General features: G+C 46.8%; 1 protein-coding gene across 2 annotated transcripts in view; it reads left to right on the forward strand.

Annotated features, from left to right (window-relative positions):
* The window catches only part of LOC121549722 (voltage-dependent calcium channel subunit alpha-2/delta-1), a 208,016-nt gene that overhangs the window by 29,391 nt on the left and 155,951 nt on the right, over positions 1–22,674 (forward strand). For both annotated transcript variants that reach the window (XM_041861571.2, XM_041861577.2), the window contains exons 2-3: positions 5,812–5,893; positions 14,242–14,358. In XM_041861571.2, coding sequence (XP_041717505.1) covers positions 5,812–5,893; positions 14,242–14,358 — 199 coding nt within the window. The remainder of the gene's footprint in view (positions 1–5,811; positions 5,894–14,241; positions 14,359–22,674) is intronic.

Genomic DNA, 22,674 nt, shown 5'->3' on the forward strand with positions numbered 1-22,674 from the left:
CCGGCAGGGCAGGCGGAGGGGCAGGTTTCTGGTTGAGAGCCAGACTCGATCTCCAGGTGCGTACACTGGCCCCTCACTGCGGTGTAGGTCGGCGCTCGTCTTCTGTCGACGTATGGCACGCTGCAGATGGACGTGTGCAGCGTCCCCACGTCTCCTCCGAGCGCCGCACCCACTCATCCACAGCGGGGGCCTCGATCTGGCTCTCATGCCATGGTGCCAGAACCGGCTGGTACCCTAATACACACTGAAAAGGGGTTAGTTGGGTGGAGGAGTGGCGGAGAGAGTTCTGTGCCATCTCGGCCCAGGGCACATATCTCGCCCACTCCTCCGGCCGGCCCTGACAATATGACCTCAGAAACCTACCCACATCCTGGTTGACTCGTTCAACCTGCCCATTACTCTCCGGGTGGTAACCCGAGGTAAGGCTCACCGAGACCCCCAAACGTTCCATAAATGCTCTCCAGACTCTGGAGGTAAACTGGGAGCCTCGATCGGACACTATATCCTCGGGCACCCCGTAATGCCGGAAGACGTGAGTAAATAGAGCCTCAGCGGTCTGTAGGGCCGTAGGAAGACCCGGCAGGGGAAGGAGACGACAGGCCTTCGAGAACCGATCCACAACGACCAGGATGGTGGTATTCCCCTGGGAGGAGGGAAGATCGGTAACAAAATCCACCGAGAGGTGAGACCATGGTCGTTGTGGAACGGGCAGGGGCTGTAATTTACCCCCTGGGCAAGTGTCTGGGCGCCTTACACTGGGCACATACTGAGCAGGAGGAGACATAAACCCTCACATCCCTGGCTAACGTTGGCCACCAGTACTTCGTACTAAGGCAGTGCACCGTCCGGCCAATACCCGGATGTCCAGAGGAGGGGGACGTGTGAGCCCAATAAATCAGCCGATCCCCGGACCTCGAGCGGGACGTACACCCGACCCACCGGACACTGGGGAGGACTAGGCTCGGTGCGTAACGCCCGCTCGATCTCCGCATCGACCTCCCACACCACCGGTGCCACCAGACAAGACTCCGGTAGTATGGGAATGGACTCCACGCACCTCTCCTCCGTGTCATACCGACGGGACAGAGCATCTGCCTTCCCGTTCTGGGACCCAGGGATGTAAGTGATCTTGAACACAAACCGGGCGAGAAACATAGTCCATCGAGCCTGGCGAGGATTCAGTCTCCTAGCTGCCCGAATGTACTCCAGGTTACGATGGTCGGTCAGAATGAGGAAAGGGTGCTGAGCCCCCTCAAGCCAATGCCTCCACACCTTTAGGGCCTGTACTACGGCTAACAGCTCCCTGTCCCCTACGTCATAATTCCGCTCCGCCGGACTGAGCTTCTTAGAATAAAAAGCACAGGGGCGGAGCTTAGGTGGTGTACCGGATCGTTGAGAAAGAACTGCCCCGATACCGGCCTCAGACGCGTCCACCTCAACTTGGAAGGGTAAAGTGGGATCCGGGTGCGCCAACACCGGGGCCGAGGTAAACAGGTCCTTCAGTCTCCCAAAGGCCCTGTCCGCCTCAGCTGACCACTGCAAGCGCACCGGACCCCCCTTCAGCAGAGAGGTTATGGGAGCTGCCACCTGTCCAAAACCCCGGATAAACCTCCGGTAGTAATTCGCAAAACCCAAGAACCGCTGCACCTCTTTAACCGTAGTTGGGGTTTGCCAATTACGCACGGCGGACACTCGGTCCACCTCCATTCTCACCCCCGACGCAGACAACTGGTAACCCAAAAAGGAAACTGACTCCTGGAAGAACAGACATTTCTCAGCTTTGACATACAGGTCATGCTCCAACAGTCTCCCTCAATACCCTGCGCACCAGGGCTACATGCTCGGCCCGAGTAGCACTGTACACAAGAATATCATCTATGTACACCACTACTCCCTGCGCCTGCATGTCCCGGAAAAGTTTGTCTACAAACGATTGGAAGACTGATGGAGCATTCATTAACCCATATGGCATGACGAGATACTCGTAATGGCCGGATGTAGTACTAAATGCTGTCTTCCACTCATCGCCCTCCCTAATGCGCACCAAGTTATATGCGCTCCTGAGATCCAATTTTGTGAAGAACCTTGCCCCGTGTAAGGACTCCGTCATGGTCCCAATCAGAGGAAGTGGATAGCTGTACTTCACCGTCACCTGATTGAGACCGCGGTAATCAATACACGGACGCAAACCTCCATCCTTTTTCTTCACAAAAAAGAAGCTCGAGGACGCGGGAGAAGTGGAGGCCCGTATGTATCCCTGTCTCAGAGACTCGGCAATGTAAGTCTCCATTGCCTTTTTCTCCTCCTGTGACAAAGGATACACATGGCTCCGCGGAAGCGCTGCTCCTGTCTGGAGGTCTATCGCACAATCCCCTTGTCTATGAGGTGGCAACTGTGCCGCTCTGGTCTTACTGAACACGAGCGCCAAATCCTCATACTCAGGAGGAATGTGCAGTGCTGGCATCTGGTTCGGACTCTCCACCGAGGTCGCCCCTACGGAAACACCCAGACATAACCCCTCACACTGAGCAGACCACCCTTTAAGAGCTTTCTCTCGCCACGAAATAGTAGGATCATGGGTCATCAACCAGGGAAGCCCCAGTACCACCGGATACGCAGGAGAGTCGATAAGATAGAGTTGAATCGTCTCCTCATGACCCCCCTGCGTCCTCATCCTAAGTGGCGCTGTGACCTCCCCAATCAACCCAGATCCTAACGGACCGACTATCTAGGGCATGTACAGGAAAGGGTTTGTCGACTGGAAGGAGGGGAATCCCTAACTTAATACAGAATCTCCGGTCTACAAAATTCCCAGCTGCGCCTGAATCGACTAGCGCCTTATGCTGGGACCGAGGTGCAACCTGTGGGAAACAAACAGGTAAGGTAATGTGAACGACAGAAAGCTCTGGGTAAGTAGGGCGCCTACTCACCTGGGTGGACTCCCCACTGTACGACCGGCTCTCTCCCTCACCAGGGGACCCTCCCCAGCACCTAGCCGCGGTGTGCCCTCCGCGCCCACACTTGGTGCAGGAGACTGCCCCCTCGGGCTCCTACCTCCTCTCCCTCTAGCGCCAGCACCTCCAAGCTCCATCGGACACTGCTCGGAGGCGCTGGAGGGTGGAATGGGGGCCCCCACCTGGGACGTCCCGCGGGTCGCCAGCAGGTTGTCCAGTCGGATGGCCATGTCCACCAGCTGGTCAAATGTTAGTGTACTGTCCCTGCAGGCTAACTCCCTGCGGACGTCCTCCCGAAGGCTACATCGGAAGTGGTCTATGAGGGCCCTCTCATTCCACCCCGCATCAGCCGCTAGAGTCCGAACTCCAGTGCGAACGCCTGAGCGCTCCTCATCCCCTGTCGGAGGTGGAATAGACGTTCCCCGCCGCTCTCCCCTCTGGTGGATGGTCGAAGACCGCACGGAAGCGACGGGAGAACTCCGCATAGGTGACGGTGGCGGCGTCTATTCCCCTCCACTCAGCGTTGGCCCACTCCAACGCCTTGCCGGTGAGACAGGAGATGAGGGCGGAAACGCTCTCGTATCCCGAGGGCGCCGGGTGTATGGTGGCAATGTAGAGCTCTACTTGTAGGAGGAACCCCTGACACCCGGCAGCGGTGCCGTCGTACGCCCTCGGGAGCGAGAGCCGAATCCCACTGGGTTCCGGTCGATGGACGGGCTGGTTGTCCGGTGGTAAAGGTGATGGTGCGATAGGTGGGGCTATGGGAACCCCGCTGGTCTCCCATCGACGAAGGGTGTCCATGACGCCCTCCAAGGCGTGCCCGATACGGTTGATCCGGTGCTCGTGTCCAAGGAGACGCTCCTCCATGGGGTCGACGGGTGCTCCTGCTGATTCCATCTAGAGGTGTGTGATTCTGTCAAGGTGCTGTGTATAGGTGTGGTGTGGAATCAGGCGCAGGCAGCAGAGGGTAAGTCCAACAAGACTTTACTTAGCACAAAATAATCCACAACAGCCCGGAGGCAAAAAGACGCACACAGGCGTAATGCAAGCGCACACAAAGGTGCGTAAATCTTTCCTAACAACAAGGGAGGAAACTACGGAAAAATAGCGTACCGTAACAGGTAGCGCAACCACGACTACGAACAATCACACACAACACAAACCTAACAACAAGGAAACTAAATAGGGTGCTAAACGAGACCTAACACAAAACAGGTGTGACTAACAGACAAAACCAAACAAACACGAAACATCGAGCGGTGGCAGCTAGAACTCCGGAGACGACGACCGGCGAAACCTGCCCGAACAAGGAGGAGGAGCCGCCTCGGCCGAAACCGTGACAGTCATGTTTTGCAGAGGGGTCAAATACTTATTTCCCTCATTAAAATGCAAATCAATTTATAACATTTTTGACATGCGTTTTTCTGGATTTTTTTGTTGTTATTCTGTCTCTCACTGTTCAAATAAACCTACCATTAAAATTATAGACTGATCATGTCTTTGTCAGTGGGCAAACGTACAAAATCAGCACGGGATCAAATACTTTTTTCCCTCACTGTAGTACTGTATGTGAGCAGGGTCGTGTTCATAGGGCACACTATGGCAAAACGTTTTGCACAGAGGACAAATATGTGTTCAAAATGGTAGCTATGCTGGTTATTCAATGTGTATCAATCCATTTATTTATAACACATGTTGGTCTTGTGGTTGCATATGGACCTTTTCTCTTCAGAACAATGAAGGAACCACCCACTCTCACTGTGTACTTGATACACTTACACTGCTTACTTAATCCATACTGTAGACCCTGTTGAGCCAATTAACTATTGTTCAGTTTCTGTATAGGGTACAGACACTTTATTGAGCCAGTTAACTATTGTTCAGTTTCTGTATAGGGTACAGTCAGTTTATTGAGCCAGTTAACTATTGTTCAGTTTCTGTATAGGGTACAGACAGTTTATTGAGCCAGTTAACTATTGTTCAGTTTCTTTATAGGGTACAGACAGTTTATTGAGCCAGTTAACTATTGTTCAGTTTCTGTATAGGGTACAGACAGTTTATTGAGCCAGTTAACTATTGTTCAGTTTCTGTATAGGGTACAGACAGTTAATTTGTATCTCATTAACAATTCAAATAAAGCATTATGATAGAATGGAGTCATTCTGTTACTAATTTCCTCCTCTCCTCTCCCTGCATAAATTACCCACTATCTCACCCCTATCCTTGTTACTCACCCACTGACAACCATTAATATATAATCTACTCTCTCTATATCTACTCTAATGCACAGTTAATGGGGAGTCAAATCACATATACTCAGGGTAAACAATACTATTTTATAGACCGCTGAATTTATTAGCCTATATGGCGAGGTATGTTTTGCATAACGTGATAGTCAGCAGTACTGTAACTGCCTGACTCAACTGCTCTGTTGATGTGTCGTCATGTGGTATCTGCTTTCACTTGATTGGCCAATCGAAGTAAGTCAAGAGTATTTATGCAGTGAGGCGAAATGTTCACAGCGTTGCAGATAGAAATGTAACATAGAGCTAACTTGATTCCTTATTCTATTTGACAGACAATCATATCTGTTCTATGCAATGTATTTATATCTGATCGTTCTCTACCTTCAGGGTCTTATTTATTAGTGCACAATGTAGCAAAATGTTTTGCAACAGAAAAACAAAAATGTTTCTTACTGAACAGTTCAGTTAGTCCCTCCCTGTTTCAGTCCATTGTCTTCTGTTTGGTGCCAAATGAATATGACCCTGATAACAGCAGTTCAGAGATATGGATATGATTGGATAAGTACAATTAATTTTAATGATTTTGATTTGTGCTTTCATTGTTTCCTCAGGATAAAGGAATGGGTGGAGCAGATGCAGCAGGAGCTGGTCACACTGACGGACACAGCCAGCGGAGTGCAGAACCTCATACAGGTTGGACACATTCACACACACACACACACACACACACACAGTCTTGTATAGCTAACTTTGTGGGGTCAAACAATTCAGTCCATTTCAAAATCCTATTTTACCTAACCCCTAAACTTAAACCTAACCCGTACTCTTACCCTTACCCTAACCCTAACACTAACCTTAACCCTAACCTTATCCCAAAAACCTAACCTTAACCCTAACCTTAAACCTAACCCTAGCTCCTAAAACTAACCCTAGCTCCTAACCCTAATTGTTACCGTAATTCTAACCCTAACGCTAATTCTACCCTAAACTCCCTAGAAAAACATTTGACCTCGAATAGTTAAACACGTCCACACACACACACACACCTTGTAAACATAGGCACACAGACGTGCACAAACTTGCACATACCACACTTCCACACTCCTCCCAAACGCACAGGATGCTTGCAACCCCATAGTCACACATCCACAACTCTGGATTTCCATTCCTCCATTCAACAATCAATACACACACATGCACACACGCTAACAAACACGCACACACACACACACACAGACAAACACACACACACACACATACACTCCTGACCTCTCCTGTTTGATGTGTGTCACATCCAATTCAATGATGGTTGTCTCAACACATCTGGATTTTACAAAGTGTCATCTCATTAGTGATGTGTGGGACATCTGCTTACAGTATTCTGCTAGCGGAATATCCACACTCAAGGACTATCAGTGTCAACTCCAAACTACATCCCTATCCACTTACCTAACAAGCTTACATGATCTGGACAGTTAGGAGGAGCTGGTACTTTGTCAGCATCCCAAATGGCACCCTATTTCCTATGTAGTTCACTACTTTTGACCAGGGGGCTCTAGTCATAAGTAGTGCACTATATGGGGAATAGGGTGCCATTTGGGACACATCCCTTGTGTTGATTGATATAACCCTATGACACCTTTCTTCCTCTTGCCTAGCTAGGCCTGATATGGAGCCTCTGTAATTATTTACATTTACATTTACGTCATTTAGCAGATGCTCTTATCCAAAGCGACTTACAAATAGGTGCATTCACCTTATAGCCAGTCGGATAACCACTTTACAATTTTTTTTTTTACTTTTTTTTGTTGTTGTTGTATTATTATTATTATTATTATTATTATTATTTTTAAAAAAAATTGGGGGTGGGTTGGGGTAAGGGGGGGTAGAAGGATTACTTTATCCTATCCCAGGTATTCCTTAAAGAGGTGGGGTTTCAAATGTCTCCGGAAGGTGGTGAGTGACTCCGCTGTCCTGTCCTGAGGGAGCTTGTTCCACCATTGGGGTGCCAGAGCAGCGAACAGTTTTGACTGGGCTGAGCGGGAACTATGCTTCCGCAGAGGTAGGGGAGCCAGCAGGCCAGAGGTGGATGAACGCAATGCCCTCGTTTGGGTGTAGGGACTGATCAGAGCCTGAAGGTACGGAGGTGCCGTTCCCCTCACAGCTCCGTAGGCAAGCACCATGGGAAGGTTGAACACCAGACGGGCTGCGTCATTCTGGATGAGTTGTAGGGGTTTAATGGCACAGGCAGGGAGCCCAGCCAACAGCGAGTTGCAGTAATCCAGACGGGAGATGACAAGTGCCTGGATTAGGACCTGTGCCGCTTCCTGTGTAAGGCAGGGTCGTACTCTCCGAATGTTGTAGAGCATGAACCTACAGGATCGGGTCACCGCCTTGATGTTAGCGGAGAACGACAGGGTGTTGTCCAGGGTCATGCCAAGGCTCTTCGCACTCTGGGAGGAGGACACAACGGAGTTGTCAACCGTGATGGCGAGATCATGGAACAGGCAGTCCTTCCCCGGGAGGAAGAGCAGCTCCGTCTTGCCAAGGTTCAGCTTGAGGTGGTGATCCGTCATCCATACTGATATGTCTGCCAGACATGCAGAGATGCGATTCGCCACCTGGTTATCAGAAGGGGGAAAGGAGAAGATTAGTTGTGTGTCGTCAGCGTAGCAATGATAGGAGAGGCCATGTGAGGATATGACAGAGCCAAGTGACTTGGTGTATAGCGAGAATAGGAGAGGGCCTAGAACTGAGCCCTGGGGGACACCAGTGGTGAGAGCACGTGGTGCGGAGACAGCTTCTCGCCACGCCACTTGGTAGGAGCGACCGGTCAGGTAGGACGCAATCCAAGAGTGAGCCGCGCCGGAGATGCCCAGCTCGGAGAGGGTGGAGAGGAGGATCTGATGGTTCACAGTATCAAAGGCAGCAGACAGGTCTAGAAGGACAAGAGCAGAGGAGAGAGAGTTAGCTTTAGCAGTGCGGAGAGCCTCCGTGACACAGAGAAGAGCAGTCTCAGTTGAATGACCAGTCTTGAAACCTGACTGGTTTGGATCAAGAAGGTCCTTCTGAGAGAGATAGCAAGAGAGTTGGCTAAAGACGGCACGCTCAATAGTTTTGGAGAGAAAAGAAAGAAGGGATACTGGTCTGTAGTTGTTGACATCAGAGGGAGTGTTGGTTTTTTGAGAAGGGGTGCAACTCTCGCTCTCTTGAAGACGGAAGGGACATAGCCAGCGGTCAAGGATGGGTTGATCAGCGAGGTGAGGTAAGGGAGAAGGTCACCGGAGATGGTCTGGAGAAGAGAGGAGGGGATAGGGTCAAGCGGGCAGGTTGTTGGGCGGCCTGCCGTCACAAGTCGCAAGATTTTATCTGGAGAGAGAGGGGAGAAAGAAGTCAAAGCATAGGGTAGGGCAGTGTGAGCAGGACCAGCAGTGTCATTTGACTTAACAAACGAGGATCGGATGTCGTCAACCTTCTTTTCAAAATGGTTGACGAAGTCATCCACAGAGAGGGAGGAGGGGGGGATTCAGCAGGGAGGAGAATGTGGCAAAGAGCTTCCTAGGGTTAGAGGCAGATGCTTGGAATGTAGAGTGGTAGAAAGTGGCCTTAGCAGCAGAAACAGATGAAGAAAATGTAGAGAGGAGGGAGTGAAAAGATGCCAGGTCCGCAGGGAGTCTAGTTTTCTTCCATTTCCGCTCAGCTGCCCGGAGCTCTGTTCTGTGAGCTCGCAATGAGTCATCAAGCCACGGAGCTGGAGGGGAGGACCGAGCCGGCCGGGAGGATAGGGGACATAGAGAGTCAAAGGATGCAGAAAGGGAGGAGAGGAGGGTTGAGGAGGCAGAATCAGGAGATTGGAGGGAGAAGGATTGAGCAGAGGGAAGAGATGATAGGATGGAAGAGGAGAGAGTAGCGGGAGAGAGAGAGCGAAGGTTGCGACGGCGCATTACCATCTGTGTAGGGGCAGAGTGAGTAGTGTTGGAGGAGAGGGAGAGAGAAAAGGATACAAAGTAGTGGTCGGAGACTTGGAGGGGAGTTGCAGTGAGATTAGTAGAACATCAGCATCTAGTAAAGATGAGGTCAAGCGTATTGCCTGCCTTGTGAGTAGGGGGACGGTGAGAGGGTGAGGTCAAAAGAGGAGAGGAGTGGAAAGAAGGAGGCAGAGAGAAATGAGTCAAATGTAGACGTAGGGAGGTTGAAATCCCCCAGAACTGTGAGGGGTGAGCCATCCTCAGGAAAGGAACTTATCAAGGCGTCAAGCTCATTGATGAACTCTCCAAGGGAACCTGGAGGGCGATAGATGACAAGGATATTAAGCTTAAATGGGCTAGTGACTGTGACAGCATGGAATTCAAATGAGGAGATAGACAGATGGGTCAGGGGAAAAATTGAGAATGTCCACTTGGGAGAGATGAGGATTCCTGTGCCACCACCCCGCTGACCAGATGCTCTTGGGGTATGCGAGAACACATGGTCAGACGAGGAGAGAGCAGCAGGAGTAGCAGTGTTTTCAGTGGTAATCCATGTTTCCGTCAGCGCCAAGAAGTCGAGGGACTGGAGGGTAGCATAGGCTGAGATGAACTCTGCCTTGTTGGCAGCAGAACGGCAGTTCCAGAGGCTGCCTGAGACCTGGAACTCCACATGGGAGGTGCGTGCAGGGACCACCAGGTTAGAGAGGCAGCAGCCACGCGGTGTGAGGCATTTGTGTAGCCTGTGCGGAGAGGAGAGAACAGGGATAGGCAGAGGCATAGTTGACAGGCTGCAGCAGATGGCTACAATAATGCAGAGGAGATCGGAATGAAATGAACTAAACATCTGGGACTAACCCACAACTCCCAAATATAACTCTCCCAACTTCCACCTCAGAAACTATAATTGTTGTAAACTACAGCGGTTCAATGTTTTCTAGGAATAGACTAACTTAGTTTACTCAGCTAGCTAACTAGGTGCAGTATTATTCCGTGAAAATCGTCCGGGCACCTCGTCATAAGACGCCACAGCCAGCTAGTATGCCGGACTCCAACAACACGGTTTAGCGCCAATACTCGGCCACAACAAACCACCAGTGTATCAACACGCAAGCAGATCGTTCGTGTCCGTGTCTAACGTTGTGGGTTAGTCCCGACAGCTTGAGCGAGTCCGTCGTCAACTTATTCAGCCAGTTAGTTAGCTAGAATAGTTAGCAAACTAGCTAGCCATTGCTTTCAGACAAAGAAGAACCCCTCCTTTCACGGCACGAACACACAGAGAGAGCCAAACTAACGTTAACTAGTCACCCATGTCCCGAATTCCTTGAACGACTCGGGCTATCAATATGTAAAAAAACAAAACACAAATGTAGGTTATGACTTACCCCTAGCAGCTACTGTTAGCTAGCCAAGTGCAAAGCTAGCCACTGAATTGACTCAGCCAGTTCGCGTCTGTTCGCTCGGTCGTTCCAGCTATTGTTTACTAGTAGCTATCCAGGTAGCAACAAGCTAGCTAAATTTCAAGCACAGTAGCCACTTGCTACCTAACGTTAACGGTTCAGACAATGAGGTTAGAAAACAGCTGAATGGTAGGCAATTATTGTATGTAATTATTGTAGGCAGCCAGCTGGCGTAATTGCGTGAAACAACTATACCGTTGCTAATAGCTACTCGCCAGCTAGTCCAGGTGGTGGGTTAGCTAGCTAGCTTTGTGCTACACCCGGCACAGCCGAATACAATACTAACCTACAATAATTACATACAACAACCCACGATAACTACCTACAATACCTAACTACAATCTAAGTACATAGTTTAAGCCTTACTCGACAAAGCCCAAGCTATGTATAAAGCCAAGCTTACCCGACGCCAAGCTTACCCGACGACCTCCTCCTTCGACGACCAAATCTAGAAGTATTTAACAAGATTCTTATATGTTCTCCCTGGAACAGTAATACACATGGCAGCAAATACACTGACAAGATTCATAGAAGATTCTTGTAGTATCTGACTTGTATGGTGTATGGTATCTGACTCCATTATGATGTCTAGTTTCAAGTTTAGATGTCACGTGCACAAGTACAGTGAAATGACTTTCTTGCAAACTCAAAGCCCAACAATTCAATAATCAATAACAATGTATTACTATAAAAAAATGAAAAAATAAATAAATAAGCATCACAGTAATTGTCAATGTACGTCAGATTCCTTTTGGATGAAATTTCACAGACACACACACATGCATGACGTCTCAGGGACAAAACACAGGCATGATATCCCTTGAAAAACACATGCATGATTTCCCTGGAGCAACACACAGGATTCTCAGGACAATACCCATAGCAGACACCATATCAGGGCTACCTCTTGCCCTGCTTATCAGGGCTGCCATCACAGACATTTAGAAAAGAAAACAGCAGATATCTTTACCATTTTGGTGTTATACCACGTTTGAAGCTAATTTCCTGTTGGGGGCATCATTTGATGCTAATGGAGTGAGGGAAAATAGCTAGACTATATGACCCAATCTGGACCCTATAGCCTATACATACAGTGGGGAGAACAAGTATTTGATACACTGCCGATTTTGCGTCCTACTTACAAAGCATGTAGAGGTCTGTAATTTTTATCATAGGTACACTTCAACTGTGAGAGACGGAATCTAAAACAAAAATCCAGAAAATCACATTGTATGATTTTTAAGTAATTCATTTGCATTTTATTGCATGACATAAGTATTTGATACATCAGAAAAGCAGAACTTAATATTTGGTACAGAAACCTTTGTTTGCAATTACAGAGATCATACGTTTCCTGTAGGTCTTGACCAGGTTTGCACACACTGCAGCAGGGATTTTGGCCCACTCCTCCATACAGACCTTCTCCAGATCCTTCAGGTTTCGGGGCTGTCACTGGGCAATACAGACTTTCAGCTCCCTCCAACAATTTTCTATTGGGTTCAGGTCTGGAGACTGGCTAGGCCACTCCAGGACCTTGAGATGCTTCTTACGGAGCCACTCCTTAGTTGCCCTGGCTGTGTGTTTCGGGTCGTTGTCATGCTGGAAGACCCAGCCACTACCCATCTTCAATGCTCTTACTGAGGAAAGGAGGTTGTTGGCCAAGATCTCGCGATACATGGTCCCATCCATCCTCCCCTCAATACGGTGCAGTCGTCCTGTCCCCTTTGCAGAAAAGCATCCCCAAAGAATGATGTTTCCACCTCCATGCTTCACAGTTGGGATGGTGTTCTTGGGGTTGTACTCATCCTTCTTCTTCCTCCAAACACGGCGAATGGAGTTTAGACCAAAAAGCTATATTTTTGTCTCATCAGACCACATGACCTTCTCCCATTCCTCCTCTGGATCATCTAGATGGTCATTGGCAAACTTCAGACGGGCCTGGACATGCACTGGCTTGAGCAGGGGGACCTTGCATGCGCTGCAGGATTTTAATCCATGACGGCGTGTTACTAATGATTTTCTTTGAGACTGTGGTCCCAGCTCTCTTCAGGTCATTGACCAGGTCCTGCCGTGTAGTTCTGGGCTGATCCCTCACCTTCCTCATGATCATTGATGCCGCACGAGGTGAGATCTTGCATGGAGCCCCAGACAGAGGGTGATTGACCGTCATCTTGAACTTCCATTTTCTAATAATTACGCCAACAGTTGTTGCCTTCTCACCAAGCTGCTTGCCTATTGTCCTGTAGCCCATCCCAGCCTTGTGCAGGTCTACAATTGTATCCCTGATGTCCTTACACAGCTCTCTGGTCTTGGCCATGGTGGAGAGGTTGGAGTCTGTTTGATTGAGTGTGTGGACAGGTGTCTTTTATACAGGTAACGAGTTCAAACAGGTGCAGTTAATACAGGTAATGAGTGGAGAACAGGACGGCTTCTTAAAGAAAACTAACAGGTCTGTGAGAGCCGGAATTCTTACTGGTTGGTAGGTGATCAAATACTTATATCATGCAATAAAATGCAAATGAATTACTTAAAAATCATACAATGTGATTTTCTGGATTTTTGTTTTAGATTCCGTCTCTCACAGTTGAAGTGTACTGTACCTATGATAAAGATTAAAGACCTCTACATGCTTTGTAAGTAGGAAAACCTGCAAAATCGGCAGTGTATCAAATACTTGTTCTCCCCACTGTATATGGAGAGTGGTATAATATCAATGGTCAACTCTACCATTCCTTTGTCCTGTTGCAGTAGAATAAATGTACATGTCCTTCATTGAGGCCTCTGGCAGCTTTGTTTACTGCACAGGGGAGGGTATTTTATTTGCTTGTAAGCAGAAATAGCATGCGGAGAATAACCATCAGTATCATTACTCATGGGCTAGCAGAAACACATAACACAGCCCCGCAGAGGTTAGCTAAGTAAACACACACACACACACACACACACACACACACACACTTAGATACACACACACACACACACACTTCGATACACACACACACACACACACACTCAGGCTCAGATGCACATACACGTGCATGTGTGCGCACACACACATATACACACACACACTCACACACTACAGGCCTGTATTTTTAATGTCGGACTAAGAAAGCCCCCCCGGCTGCTAAATAATTGGCTGTTTGGCATTTCTGATTTTGTATTGTTTTATTCCTCTTGCTGAAACATCAATATTCAGTAAATGGTGTTTGCCGCTGCTCTCCAATGTTGCTTAATGTTGCTTGATTTACACTGCCATTGTCTACCGTTTCCATTTTCATCACACAGCGGTGACGTCATGAAAGGTCATTTGAGATTGGCTGATGTATTGCAGAAATGTTTACTATGACCATGATGCGTAATCCTCAATCTGACACATTTACATACATTTGGATAATTGTGTGCATTGTCCCTGCAAATAAAGGTAATCAAGTACATTTATGGTAAAATATAGTTTTGTGACTATCCTCATAGGTACAATTCTCAGATACACAATGTCAATATTTTATCGAAGTATCTCTCTCTCCTGATTGGTCCAGTGTCACCTTTGACCCTTGTTTCTCTCTCCTGATTGCTCCACTGTCACCTTTGACCCTCTGTCTCCTGATTGGTGCAGATCTTCCAGAGCCACAGGAAATACTTCAGTGTGGGGTCCAACGATGCCAGCCAGCTGGTGGCTAACGCAGCGGGTAACATCGAGAAGCTCCTGGCCAACCGTTCTCGTGCTCTCAAGGTGAGTACCAGTTCATATCAGTATACACACACACACACACACACACACACACACACACAGACACACACACATACAGACACATAGACATAGACATACACATACACATACACATACACACATACACAGAAAGACACATACAGATGCAGACAAAATCTCACACACACAAACACACACACACACACACACACACACACACACACACACACACACACCCACATACATACAGTACCGGCATACAGTACATGTACATGCATATGGAAGTTGTACACACACACACTCCTTAACACTCTAAGATAGGAGGGTATGAAACTCATCTCCTGGAGGGCTGCAGTGTGTCTGCAGGTTTTTGTTTCTAACTTGCACTTGATTCATCACTTAATTTCACTAATCGGCTTCATTTCACAGATTGGCTAAATTGGTAACTGAGTACGTTCTGAGTATGTTTCAACTGGATTAAATGTGTGTGGAAATCCTTATAGCTCTGAGACTTCAATAGACCGTGCTAGAGAAGGCAAATTGACGAAATCAGAAATTATGACCAAGAATATGAGCTATTTGTTGTTGAATTAGGTTAGTGATAGGGTTAGGGTGAAAGGGGTTAAAATCCCATTTGTGGTTAACAAATATCGTACTTCCATCTTTTCCTTTATGACCAGACAATGTCAGACTCAAAGTTCTCCTCCCTGTGTCCTAATGCCCTCTGTATAATTCCTATTCCGATCCAGAGAGCCTTCTGCTACCAGGTCCATCTCCAGATAAACCACCACCTGAGTAAAGTCAATTAAAGTCCCCAGGCATTGTGAGTCTGGATCAATCAGGATCGATCTGACTTTGGCCAGAATCCAATTAAGTCTGTGGGTTGCCGTGGTAGCAGGTGTTAATTACCCTGTCAGTCATCAACTCCTTTGTTTTACTTACATCACAATAATTGCAGTCAGGTTTTAACGAGATAGTTGTTTTCTTTTTTTCTCATTGTGATAAAAATACAATGCTGACACACACTATTAGACACACACACACACACACACACACACACACACACACACACACACACACACACACACTCTGCTGATAGATGAGATAATGGGGTAGATAGATGGAGATAGATAGAGATGTAATGCAACATTTGTTCTGAGCTCTGATAAACACCATCTGTCAGGTTTCACCTGCACGCGTCACGGAGGGTGTTCAGGTCTGAATGTTTAACTCTTCACTGGACGTGTGGATTGAGGGAGGGAAGGAGCGAGGAGAAGGGGGAGAGAGATGTGTGGAAGAAGAGAGGAATGGAGAAAGAGAGAGATGGAGAGGGATGGAGGACGGGAGAGATGGTTGGAGAAAAGGAGAGGGGGATGGAGGGAGAGAAAGGGGGGGAGGATGAAGTATGGGCGTCTGGCTGAAGGTACTTTGAGAGGACATTATTAATAAACACATGCAGTTGATTTTATTTATTTACCCTCTATTTAATCAGGCGAGTCAGTTAAGAACAAATTCTAATTTATAATGATGTTCCTGGCAAGTGGCGAGGGGCAGGTGGGGCGATAAACAACAGCCACCGGAGTGTTCGCATGGAGGCTTAATGAGAAGACTGACCTGACTGTGGCCCTCTGGGTAATGAGGTGGAACTGAATCTGCTTATAGAGATCGATAGATATATATAGATATAGATCTGTCTGTAAATAGAGATATAGACCTGTGACTGTACATAGATAAATAGACCTGACTGTAGATAGATATATAGACCTGACTGTAGATATATATATAGACCTGACTGTAGATAGATATATAGACCTGACTGTAGATAGATATATAGACCTGACTGTAGATATATATATAGACCTGACTGTAGATAGATATATAGACCTGACTGTAGATAGATATATAGACCTGACTGTAGATAGATATATAGACCTGACTGTAGATAGATATATAGACCTGACTGTAGATAGATATATAGACCTGACTGTAGATATATATATAGACCTGACTGTAGATAGAGATATAGACCTGACTGTAGATAGATATATAGACCTGACTGTAGATATATATATAGACCTGACTGTAGATAGAGATATAGACCTGACTGTAGATAGATATATAGACCTGACTGTAGATAGATATATAGACCTGACTGTAGATATATATATAGACCTGACTGTAGATAGAGATATAGACCTGACTGTAGATAGATATATAGACCTGACTGTAGATAGATATATAGACCTGACTGTAGATAGACATATACACTGTAGACTTGACAGTAGTTAGACTACATTAAGGGGGATTTAGGACGCCTGTTCCACAGTGTGAGCTGACCGTGAGAGAAAGAGAGGGCGTTGAGCGTGTGTGATAATGACTCACAGGAAGAGAGGGATGACGAGTGTGTGTGTGTGTGTGTGTGTGTGTGTGTGCACACGTGTCTGTATCCATCTGTGAGTGTGTTCCTGTGTGTGTGTGCCATGACCACACACTCTTCTTCAGGGAGAACACAGTAGTGTTCCAGACCATTCTATCATCCATTAGGCCCCTTAGTGAGACAACAACACAGGCTCCTATTACACTATTCAACCAGGACCACTCTCCTCTCACAACACCAGACCCTATGTGGACCCATTCAACATCTCTCTCACGCTCACTCTCGCTCTCTCCAGCTCTCTCTCTCTCTCTTCTAATTTCTCTCTCTCTCTCTCTCTCTCTCTCTCTTCTAATTTCTCTCTCTCTCTCTTCTAGTTTCTCTCTCTCTCTTTTAAGAGCTTTATTGGCATGGGAAATGTATGTTAACATTGCCAAAGCAAGTGAAGTAGATAGTAAACAAAAGTGAATTGAACAATACATATTAACAGTAAACATTACACTCAGAAGTTCCAAAAGAAGAAAGACATTTCAAATGTCATATTATGTCTATATACAGTGTTGTAACAATGTGCAAATAGTTAAAGTACAAATGGGAAAATAAATAAACATAAATATGGGTTGTATTTACAATGGTGTTTGTTCTTCACTGGTTGCCCTTTTCTTGTGGCAACAGGTCACAAATCTTGCTGCTGTGATGGCACACTGTGGTATTTCACCCAGTAGATAAGGGAGTTTATCAAAATTGGGTTTGTTTTCAAATTCTTTGTGGATCTGTGTAATCTGAAGAAAATATGTGTCTCTAATATGGTAATACATTTGGCAGGAGGTTAGGAAGTGCAGCTCAGTTTCCACCTCATTTTGTGGGGCAGTGTGCATATAGCCTGTCTTCACTTGAGAGCCAGGTCTGCCTACGGCGGCCTTTCTCAATAGCAAGGCAATGCTCACTGAGTCTGTACATAGTCAAAGCTTTCCTTAAGTTTGGGTCAGTCACAGTGGTCAGGTATTCTGCCACTGTGTACTCTCTGTTTAGGGCCAAATAGCATTCTAGTTTGCTCTGCTTTTTGTTAATTCTTTCCAATGTGTCAAGTAATTCTCTTTTTGTTTTCTCATGATTTGGTTGGGTCTAATTGTGTTGTTGTTGGGGCGGCTGTCACGCCCTGACTCTGGGGACTCTTATTTGTTGAGTCAGGGTGTGATTTTCTATGTTGTATTTTCTATGTTTGTGATCTAGGTTTTGTAGTTCTATGTTTGGCCGGGTGTGCTTCCCAATCAGAGGCAGCTGTCGCTCGTTGTCTCTGATTGGGGAGCATACTTAGGCAGCCTATTGGCAATTAAGTGTTGGGGGATCTTGTTCCGTGTGAGGTTTGTTGTGTGTTACCTTTGGACGTCACGTTTAGTTGGTTTATTGTTTTGTCGTTGTTTATTAAGTTTAAAATAAACATGTATGCATATCACGCTGCGCCTTGGTCTGACCTGTCTATGAACGAGAGTGACAGCGGCAGGTAGCTTAGTGGTTAAGAGCGTTGTACCAGTAACCGAAAGGTCGCTGGTTCTAATCCCCGAGCCGACTAGGTGAAAAATCTGTCGATGTGCCCTTCAGCAAGGCACTTAACCCTAATTGCTCTTGTAAGTCACTCTGGATAAGAGCGTCTGCTAAATGACTAAAATGTAAATGTCCTGGGGCTCTGTGGGGTCTGCTTGTGTTTGTGAACACAGGACCAGCTTGCTTAGGGGACTCTTCTCCAAGTTCATCTCTCTGTAGGTGATGGCTTTGTTATGGAAGGTTTGGGAATCGCTTCCTTTTAAGTGGTTATAGAATTTAACGGCTCTTTTCTGGATTTTGATAATTAGCGGGTATCGGCCTAATTCTGGTCTGCATAAATTATTTGGTGTTTTTTGTACACAGAGGATATTTTTTGCAGAATTCTGCATGCAGAGTCTCAATTTGGTGTTTGTCCCATTTTGTGAATTCTTGGTTGGTGAGCGGACCCCAGACCTCACAACCATAAAGGGCAATGGGTTCTATAACTGATTCAAGTATTTTTAGCCAGATCCTAATTGGTATGTCGAATTTTATGTTCCGTTTGATTGCATAGAAGGCCTTGCCTTGTCTCTCAGATTGTTCACAGCTTTGTGGAAGTTACCTGTGGCGCTGATGTTTAGGCCGAGGTATGTACTCCTGAGTGGCGCAGTGGTCTAAGGCACTGCATCGCAGTGCTAACTGTGCCACTAGAGATCCTGGTTCGAATCCAGGCTCTGTCGCCGCCAGCCGCGACCGGGAGACTCATGGGCGGCGCACAATCGGCCCAGCGTCGTCCAGGGTAGGGGAGGGAATGGCCGGCAGGGATGTAGCTCAGTTGATAGAGCATGGCGTTTGCAACGCCAGGGTTGTGGGTTCGATTCCCACTGGGGGCCAGTATAAAAAAATATATGTATTCACTAACTGTAAGTCGCTCTGGATAAGAGCGTCTGCTAAATGACTAAAATGTAAATGTATGTATAGTTTTTTGTGTCCTCTAGGCAACGGTGTCTAGATGGAATTTGTATTTGTGGTCCTGGCAACTGGACCTTTTTTGGAACACCATTATTTTTGTCTTACTGAGATTTACTGTCAGGGCCCAGGTCTGACAGAATCTGAGCAGAAGATCTAGGTGCTGCTGTAGTCCCTCCTTGTTTGGTGACAGAAGCACCAGATCATCAGTAGACATTTGACTTCAGATTCTTGTAGGGTGAGGCTGGGTGCTGCAGACTGTTCTAGTGCCCTCGCCAATTCGTTGACATATATTGAAGAGGGTGGGTCTTAAACTGCATCCCTGTCTCACCCCACAGCCCTGTGGAAAGAAATTTGTGTGTTTCTTGCCAATTTTTACCGCACACTTGTTGTTTGTGTACATGGATTTTATAATGTCGTATATTTTTCCCCCAACCCCACTTTCCATCAATTTGTATAGCAGACCCTCATGCTAAATTGAGTCAAAACTTTTTTGAAATCAACAATGCATGAGAAGACTTTGCTTTTGTTTTGGTTTGTTTGTTTGTCAATTATGATGTGCAGGGTGAATAAGTAGTTTGGTGGATGGGACTACCAGTAACCTGTAGGGCAACCAGTGGGTCCGTCTCCTCTACACCATGTTTCTTGTAGGATTAAATTGTCTGTATTTCCGATTTCTTTGGTGAAGTCCAGGTTCCTGCTCTTTAGGCCAAAGGCAGGTGACCTCAGGCCTTGGATATTCCAGGATGAGATAGTGAAGGCTTTGTGTTCCATAAAGTGTCTAATGTTGTTGATCGTGTGGTTTGGCCTCAGGCCAGTAATTATGAGCAGAGCCTGCTGAGCATCTGGTACATGCCATTTGCTTGGGCTAGTGTAAGAGTGGGAGTTGGGTCTGTTTGCCTGCTCACGGCTTGGGCGTTTGTGTGACTTTCATGTTGAGGCCCTCTTTGCAGGAGTGGGGGGCATGGGGTGGGTAGGAGGGATATAGGTCTGATCTGAGGGGGCCTAAATGGGGTGTGGGCATGGTTGACTTGGGGGGGTGTTAATTTGTGGGGGTGTGGATGTGGCTTGTGGTGCTGTGGGGGTCTCGGCGGGGGTCCTATATGTGTAGGTCCTGGGGGGGTGTCTCGCTGGTCTGGGCGGGGTGTCTGTTGATCTGTTGCTCCTGTGTGAGGTGGGTCTGCGGTTGAGGGCGACATCCTTTAGTGTCCGGGCGAAGGTGGGCACTGCTGCCTTGTATAGGTGGACCTGGTCATAAATGCTGTCAAGTCCAGGATGGAGTGGTGGGCCAGGTAGACCTTTGGTTTTGAGGCACAGTCACGGGAAATACTTGCGTTTACCTGCTGTATGGTAGCAGGGTGGATGTATTATCGTGGTAGCAGGGTTGAGATAACCACTTGTGCGTTGGGGAAAGTAGAATAAGCTTTTTCTATCACTCCCTTGAGTGCTGTGGCTACCCTTTCTTGCTGTGTTCTCAGGTCGTTTGTGCCTGTGTGCATTATTATGTGGCTGGGTGATCCTAGTTGGTCCTCAGACAGAAGGTCTAGTTTCTTTCTTTCTTTCTTTCTCTCTCTCTAGCTCTCTCTCATTATCTCGCTCTAGCTCTATCTAGTTCTCTCACTATAACACTCTCTCTCCCTTCTCTACCTTCAAACACTCCTATATGAACACGCTAGCTCTCTCAAGCTTCAATACAAGAGCAGAGAGACTAGTAACAAAGACTTCTAGCAACACAATGGCCTACTACACACTGTACCACAGAACATAGGACAGAATACACGATGTCCGTGTTACTCGATCAAGAGTAAACGGAAAGTCAATGCATTTCAGCTGTTATTCTGTATCATCTAATACATTTAGGTTTGTTTCTTTTGAAAGGTCATGTTGCCATGGCAACACGGCTAGCTAGTCATATTATATGTAATATTGTGCAATGAGGCAAGGAGCAACTGATTTAATTTAAAACGATGTCCTCTGATATCAGATAACCACATTTCAGGAAACATTTAGATTCTATTCTTATCACTTAACTTATTCAGGAAGGTGCAACTTTTGAGTGTTCAGATATAAATGCATCATGTAGACCTTGTACTCTGCCATGTAGAATCAGAAATCTTGTCATCTCTACTCATTACATTTCTATCGACAACTTTCTCGAAGGAAGACCCCGCTGAATTATCCCCTTAGTCCGATATGCACAGTAGCACATTTCTTCTCTGTCACACTAGGTGGCAGGTAGCCTAACGGTTAGAGCGTTGGGAAAGTAACCTCAGAGCCGGCAAGGTGGAAAGATCTCCTTGATCCTCCGCAACAACTGATCCCCGGGCGCTGATGACGTAGATGTCGATTACGGCAGCCCCCGCACCTGATTCAGGGGGGTTGGGTTAAATGCGGAAGACACATTTCAGTTGAATGCATTCAGTTGTGCAACTGACTAGGTATTCCCTTTCCCACTAGCCCTATAGATCCACCTGTTCTGTACATCTTTGCACCCCTGATATACAGTGGGGGGGAAAAGTATTTAGTCAGCCACCAGTTGTGCAAGTTCTCCCACTTAAAAAGATGAGAGGCCTGTAATTTGCATCATAGGTACACGTCAACTATGACAGACAAATTGAGGAAAAAAATTCCAGAAAATCACATTGTAGGATTTTTAATGAATTTATTTGCAAATTATGGTGGAAAATAAGTATTTGATCACCTACAAACAAGCAAGATTTCTGGCTCTCACAGACCTGTAACTTCTTCTTTAAGAGGCTCCTCTGTCCTCCACTTGTTACCTGTATTAATGGCACCCGTTTGAACTTGTTATCAGTATAAAAGACACCTGTCCACAACCTCAAACAGTCACACTCCAAACTCCACTATGGCCAAGACCAAAGAGCTGTCAAAGGACACCAGAAACAAAATTGTAGACCTGCACCAGGCTGGGAAGACTGAATCTGCAATAGGTAAGCAGCTTGGTTTGAAGAAATCAACTGTGGGAGCAATTATTAGGAAATGGAAGATATACAAGACCACTGATAATCTCCCTCGATCTGGGGCTCCACGCAAGATCTCACCCCGTGGGGTCAAAATGATCACAAGAACGGTGAGCAAAAATCCCAGAACCACACGGGGGGACCTAGTGAATGACCTGCAGAGAGCTGGGACCAAAGTAACAAAGCCTACCATCAGTAACACACTACGCCGCCAGGGACTCAAATCCTGCAGTGCCAGACGTGTCCCCCTGCTTAAGCCAGTACATGTCCAGGACCATCTGAAGTTTGCTAGAGTGCATTTGGATGATCCAGAAGAGGATTGGGAGAATGTCATATGGTTAGATGAAACCAAAATTTAACTTTTTGGTAAAAACTCAACTCGTCGTGTTTGGAGGACAAAGAATGCTGAGTTGCGTCCAAAGAACACCATACCTACTGTGAAGCATGGGGGTGGAAACATCATGCATTGGGGCTGTTTTTCTGCAAAGGGAC

This window comes from Coregonus clupeaformis, unplaced genomic scaffold, assembly GCF_020615455.1.
Source record: "Coregonus clupeaformis isolate EN_2021a unplaced genomic scaffold, ASM2061545v1 scaf0097, whole genome shotgun sequence".
Taxonomy (NCBI): Eukaryota; Metazoa; Chordata; class Actinopteri; order Salmoniformes; family Salmonidae; genus Coregonus; species Coregonus clupeaformis.